Source organism: Poecilia reticulata, linkage group LG17, assembly GCF_000633615.1.
Source record: "Poecilia reticulata strain Guanapo linkage group LG17, Guppy_female_1.0+MT, whole genome shotgun sequence".
NCBI classification, from domain to species: domain Eukaryota; kingdom Metazoa; phylum Chordata; class Actinopteri; order Cyprinodontiformes; family Poeciliidae; genus Poecilia; species Poecilia reticulata.
Window position 1 is genome coordinate 5,532,738 of NC_024347.1, and position 6,815 is coordinate 5,539,552.

At 41.4% G+C, this 6,815-nt stretch overlaps 1 protein-coding gene across 1 annotated transcript; it reads left to right on the plus strand.

Annotated features, from left to right (window-relative positions):
- Positions 1-139: 139 nt before the first annotated feature.
- cpdp (CPD photolyase) lies at positions 140-6,473 on the plus strand. The gene is made up of 10 exons (XM_008433271.2): positions 140-743; positions 923-1,269; positions 1,359-1,507; positions 2,607-2,789; positions 3,551-3,709; positions 4,082-4,280; positions 4,408-4,560; positions 4,691-4,812; positions 5,714-5,873; positions 5,951-6,473. The coding sequence occupies exons 1-10, from the start codon at positions 721-723 to the stop codon at positions 6,097-6,099; spliced, it is 1,644 nt and encodes a 547-aa protein (XP_008431493.1). The 5' UTR covers positions 140-720; the 3' UTR covers positions 6,100-6,473.
- Positions 6,474-6,815: the final 342 nt, after the last annotated feature.

Sequence of the window (6,815 nt, forward strand, 5' to 3'; positions counted from 1 at the left end):
ATCTATCTATCTATCTATCTATCTATCTATCTATCTATCTATCTATCTATCTATCTATCTATCTATCTATCTATCTATCTATCTATCTATCTATCGCTTCTTTGTGGTTTATTTGTGGATTTTCAAGTGTGTACTGCCACCGACCGCTACGGAGTGGATATGATGGGGATTTAAAAATGAATTTTAGCGTACAGTGTCGTTCTGTCTAGAAATTGAATAACTTTCGTTTGTGTTTTCTATATTCATAAAGATAAAGAAATGTAACCCTTTTCTAACTTCTTGCACCATTTTTTTTTAAATATAAGTCGATTTAGTCATAGAGCGAACTATTTAATTGAACATTTAATTCTTCTGTCTGCGGGTCAAATGTCTACGAATTATGAGCCAAAAATGAGTAAGGATATGTAAGTATTTTTACAACTATCTTGCCATACACTACTGATGCCAAGAATATCGAGTAATTACACAATGAGCTTGCCATAAGTTATGGCCATCGGAGATCTTCTCAGAGAGGCATGACGGGACGTGTAGTCAAATCCAATGAAAACAGTGTTACGAAAGCTGTCACCAGCGTGCTCATGTAAGTGGTTGTGTAAAGCGGAGAAGAGAAGGTTACGTGAGCGGCTGTTTTCTGTTTGCTTCCTTGTCTTTCTTCCATTAAAATGAGCTTTCACGACTGACTGCAGCTAAAAAGGCCGGTCCTGAAGGCTTCCGCCGTGTATGCTGCTCCGTGTGTGGAAAAGGTTTGTCGTTTTGCTGCTGGGCTCTTTGAATGGAAGTTTGGTTCATTGATAGACACATTAACATTAGCTTGTGCATGTTTTTTGCCAATTAATGTATTCACTTTTTTTTTTTTTTTTGCAAATTCTTTTGTTTTTGCTCGCGAGCGCTTCAAGTTTCCTCTGTGCTTTTCCTACTTCAGATCTCATCTTCTCACCGCACCGATAACAGCCCCGAGGCTCGCGCGCCTCCCCAATCAGGCTCGCAGACCGACGCTCTTCTCTTCATTCGGCGGAGCCACCATGTCGGAGAAAAAACGCAAGGCGAAGACTGCCGCGGGAGTCAAGGAGCCCAGCGCCAAGCAGCCGAGGCTGGAGAAGGCGGAGAAAGCCGCGGGCTGGCTGCAGAGCCTGGTGAAGCAGCAGAGGGAGGACAAGAAGGACATGAAGTTCAACGAGAAGCGCCAGCGGTTTCTCACCGACACGGAGAAGATCAAGCAGGGCTCGGAGGGGGTGCTGTACTGGATGCAGAGAGACCACAGGGTGCAAGGTGACAATATGCCACACAACAATCTGCCAGACTCATGAGGACGTGTATACTACTGTATGTTTCACTTCTCCTATCCAACCTTAATAAAGATAACTGGGCCTTGATCCGTGCGCAGCAGCTGGCTGCAAAGGAAGAGCTCCCCCTGCATGCGTGTTTCTGTCTGGTGGTCTCGAAATCGGAGCTGTCCACACTGAGACATTACGCTTTTCTGCTGAAGGGACTGCAAGAAGTCGCAAAGGTAACACTTTGTGTGTTTTCACAAAATATATAAAACGAGTGAAACATTTAGTTGCATCAAGATGCTTAAAACAAGGAAAAATTGCTTCAAATTAACCAAATATTTTAGCAGGACGAATTTAATTTCATTTTCACTAAATCGGCCCAGAATGAGAAATTCAAACTTTTTTTCAACTTGTAAAGCCAGCAGTAAACATGGCATATTTACCCATAGAGTTCAACTTATTTATGCATGCTCAAAGATATTCATACACCCTCTGCAATATTCAGCCTTATAGTCAGTAAAGATAATTTGCGGTGGTGTATCAGCATCATCCTCGTATTAAGAAAGGAGCTCCTGGTCCTGAAATGTGCAACTAGCTGCCTAAACATAAAGTGCGATTGTCGCAATATTAAACTTTTAAACTTGACATGATGCTAAAAAAAATACCATTTTTGATACAGTGGCAAATTTTTTTTGAATGAACTGCATATTTTTAAGACGAGATTTTTAAAAAATCAATTACAGTATGACAGTAGTTTAACTTGGTTGCATTCAAAGCCAATAAATTCAGCTCTTGTTTATTAAAGGATATCATTTGAAAATATCACTTCCCTGTTTGGCAAAAATAGTAGACAAGATAACACCTACTATAGGTGCTAATGTCTAATAATAGTAATTACAGTGCAGTATTGCTTTCTTACATAGTAAATTTGTCCCTTGCTCTACAATGTCTTATTCCGTTTATATAAATAAACATATGGTATATTTATATTTCAGTGATATTCTAAAACACTGAAGTGCATGCAAAAAAAAAAAAAAAACAGGAAGAGGCAAACACTTTTCCACCCCACTCTAAAACAGGCTCACATTAACGAGCCCAACTTTAATCCCACTGAAAATGTTTGGACTGTGATCTGAGCCAGAAAACGAACGGCTGCATTCACACTTCCTCTGACCTACTAACCACAGCAGAGTTTATGTAACTGAGTTATACCTGTTGCCAGTGAACACACCTTTGAAAGAGTCAGTCGTTTGGCATTTTAATCAAAAGCTGCATATGGCAGGTTGTTAAGGAACAGTGAGTTTCAGCCTGGCTCTCCTGTCTGCGTCCCAACAGGACTGCAAGCAACTGAACATCCAGTTCCACCTGCTGCTCGGGGCTCCTGGAGAAGTGCTGCCCAGATTTGTGTTGGATCGCGCTTTGGGCGCCGTGGTGACCGACTTCTCCCCCCTCAGAGAGCCTCAGCAGTGGCTGAACGACGTCAAAAAGAAGCTTTCCAAGGACATCCCCCTCATACAGGTTGGAAGAGCTGAGCACACAGAAAATAACTCACTGCAACTCGCACAACTTTGACTTGTCGAAGCTACAAACTTTAATGCTTTTACTGTGATTTTAATAATATAGAGCAACACAAAGTGTGTAACTGTTCAGTGAAAGGAAAGTGGTCAATTGTTTTTTTTTTTTCCAGGACATAAAAATCTTATAGAATGTTCAATAATTTCACAGAATTCCCATCCAGAACCACACGGCATTCTGGGGGATGTAGGCACAGTTAAGGCTTTAGCCGCTCAACCTCTCACAGCCAGCTAAGTTAGGTTGGTGGCATCAAATAACTTGCTCGCTCTTTGGTTACCTAGCAACAACCTGTCGAGTAACTTGTTTGGATAAAGCAGGAAAGGTCACGGCAGCAGTTTGGCAGTATGTCGAAGCAAAAAAAAAATAATAATCAACAATTATCAGTATCGACATATGAAACGCTTATATTGTGACATGTTTTTCAGCCAGATGGTCCAGAGCAACGTCTTCCATCGTCTGCTGCGTCCCTGTGTGATTTATTTCTACAATTTCTTATTCTGTTTATATAAATAAGTATATGATATATTTAAATTTCAGTGATATTCACATCTGATTTTTATGTTTTCATTGGAAACAAAAATGACTATGTATTCCTTTCATACCACGTCGCACTTATTCTTTACTTTGTGTTGAACTACGGTATAAAATTAGCTACATTTGTATTGTTTCCACCGTCTCCTGTTATTTCTGACCTTTTTTGACAGGTTGATGCCCATAATATCGTTCCCTGCTGGGTAGCTTCACCCAAGCTGGAGTACTCTGCCAGAACCATCAGAGGAAAAATCACCAACCTTCTGCCTGAGTTCCTCACTGATTTTCCTCCTTTAGAGAAACACCAACACACTGCCACGAGAACAGCCAAAGTAAGTTCACAGATATATATATATATATATATGTGTGTATTTTTTTTTTTTTTTACATTTCTATAAAATAAAAAAAATGTACTTGAATATTTGCGCATATAAAATAGCAAAATACTGCTTAAAAGTATAGAAACGCTGTGGAAGTACCAGCAGATATATTTTTCACTTCCAGTATCTGAGGTTCAGTATCGGCCGATACCGATCCGATACAGAAAAACAGCTTAATTGACTTAAAACACAATTCTTATATTTAAACAAAAAGACATGAATGTGCATAATTAAACACACCAACAGCTTCACAAGCTTTGGTCAAATATGTAAAAACAAATATAATCTGTTCGGCTTTGACTTGACCGGTTTGCTCTGCCTCAGCCTGTAGACTGGGAGCAGACCCTGGCCTCCCTGGACGTTGACAGGACAGTAGGGGAGCCTCAGTGGGCCAAGCCCGGCTCAGAAGCCGGCATGGCCATGCTGGAGTCCTTCATCGATGTCCGCCTGAAGCTGTTCGCCACCCAGCGCAACGACCCCAACATGGCCGCCCTCAGCCAGCTCTCCCCGTGGATCCGCTTTGGTAGGCAAGAGATGTTTCCGTTAGATCTTCACCGATCTCACCAAGGTCGTTAAGTCCAGTCTGATGTCCTTGTCCTCGTTTCACCCGACTCCGACTACATACGTTTCTGTGCCCCTCCTCTGATCAGGCCAGCTTTCAGCCCAGCGTGTGGCGCTGCAGGTCCGGCGCTGCGGGAAAAACGCCAGCGAGTCTGTGGCCGCCTTCATCGAGGAGCTGGTGGTCCGCCGGGAGCTGACCGACAACTTCTGCTTCTACAACGAGAAATACGACAAAGTGGAAGGTCAGTAGGATGGGGTGTGGGGGGAGGGGTTTCGTTAGAAGTGGTGTGGCAGACATTTGTCCGAATGAATTCAGTAAAAATGAACTCCAAGTTTTCTGTTATGATCTTGGATTGTGGTCATGGCCTCTAGGTGCTTATGAGTGGGCCCAGAAGACCCTGAAGGACCATGCCAAAGACAAGAGGGAGTACATTTACACACGGGAGCAGCTGGAAAAAGCACAAACACACGACAAGCTGTGGAACGGAGCTCAGGTAGGATAAAATCCACATTAAATATATGAGGCATCCAGAATCATTTTTGCAATTTGTTGTATTAACCCTAAAGCGTTAATCACAAACATTAGTTCCACTAAAGCAAAAACCCAACACCAACACGGTTGGCAGCAGAAGCTTACGCTAAAGCGTAACACCAGTACAGTATTTAACAGGAGCTATTGCTATAGTACTATACTAATTAACATGGTATTTAGGAGAAGCTAATGCTAAAGCTATTACATCTGCACTTGAAAGACTACAACCCTGGAGGGCCAATTTAGTTTTGACATTATGTACATGTTTTATGTACATTATGTCAAAATTAGCGTACATAGAATGTGTACATTCATTAACATTAAACATTAAATACAAGATAAACATTGTATTTAATGTTTATCTTGTTGTCTGTGTTTTATTTTGGTCTGTATGTTGAAATAAAGAGAGAGAGCATGAGGAGAGGAAATGGAACTGCTACATAAACACTTCAAAATAAGAGCATGATTATAAACGTCTAACTCAGTGTTTCTCGGCCCCCTGCTCTGCATGTTTTAGACGTGCCACTATTCAGAACAGCTGATTCAAATGATTGCATGCAGAAGCCTGTTAATCACCCAGAGATACAATTCAGGTGTGTGGCAGAAGGGACAGGGGGGCCTGAGGGCCAGGGTTGAGAAACACTGATCCAACTACTTTCAGAACTTTTAACAGTCCATAACTAAAACTTCAATTAAGAGATTGAATAAATTTCAAACTCTTAGTTGAAATTTATTCAACTAAGAGTTTACAAAACAGCATAGAAGAAGCAGACAGAAGAAGTAGTGTTGTGAAGGAGAATATGTGATTTTTAGCATTTCTTTTTTATCATTTATTTGAACTAAACTTGTTGTTTCCCCATCAGCACCAGATGGTAGCGGAGGGGAAGATGCACGGCTTCTTGAGGATGTACTGGGCCAAGAAAATCCTGGAATGGACCCGCTCACCAGAGGAGGCGCTCTCCATCGCGCTGTACCTGAACGACCGCTACGAGCTGGACGGTCAGGACCCCAACGGCTTCGTCGGTGAGAAAAAGCAGGAGCGTTGTTACAGGTTGAGACCTCTCGTTTCTCGTGTTCTCACTCTCTCTCTTCCTCCGCAGGTTGCATGTGGTCCATCTGCGGCATCCACGACCAGGGCTGGGCGGAGAGGCCGGTTTTCGGGAAGATCCGCTACATGAACTACAAAGGCTGCCTCCGGAAATTCAACGTAGCTCAGTTTGAGAGGAAGTACTGTCCCAAAAAGGCCTGAAGCACGGTGCGCTTGAAAGAATGTAGAGGAAATGTTTGATAAGCTCCATCTCTTACATTTTCCCTCAGGAAGTGTTTTTTAATGTCTTTTTATGCTGTGGATGTTTATTCTTATCTCTGAAGACATCCAGTATGTTATGTTCGGCCTTTATTTCTTTTATTGCCTTTTAAACTCCACCAGCTGATACAAACTGTTTTGCAGGATGTTTTTTTTATATACGTATTAATTTTATGTTTTAAAAACTTGTTTCTGCATTGTTTTGATGCCCATGCCTTTGTAGTCACTGTTACAGCTCTCCTGTGTCTCTTTTTTTTATCTATATTTTTTGGGCTGTGTGATTCTGTTTGCCATAAACAGATCAACTACAGAGAGAAGTTTGTGTTCATGTGTTAATTTCTCTATTCTTACTGTGATTAATCAAGAACTGCAACATCACAGATTAGTTGAGTTTATTCCCAACCAAGTTAATTCTTCTAGTACTTAAACTCAAATTGAAAAATACTGTTTTGATCCCAAATGGAAATTAGACACTGTGGTAACTCTTATTAATTAAAAATTATTCAGTTACAGTAGATGGTGATGGCTGTGGGTAGGAAAAATTGCCTGTAGTCTGTTGTCTTCTTCATCTCCGATATTGTTCCTCTGCACTTTATTCTCCAGCTTCCTCCCGTACTCCTCAAAAACTCCGTCTTGTTCCTCAAAGGCTTTTCTTTTTT

Excerpts from the sequence above, each read along its gene's own strand:
- cpdp (XM_008433271.2), top strand. The coding sequence starts at position 721 with ATGCTGCTCCGTGTGTGGAAAAG. Across the intron at positions 4,281-4,407 it reads CTCCCCGTGGATCCGCTTTG|GCCAGCTTTCAGCCCAGCGT; the intron begins GTAGGCAAGAGA and ends TCCTCTGATCAG. Across the intron at positions 5,874-5,950 it reads GGACCCCAACGGCTTCGTCG|GTTGCATGTGGTCCATCTGC; the intron begins GTGAGAAAAAGC and ends CTTCCTCCGCAG.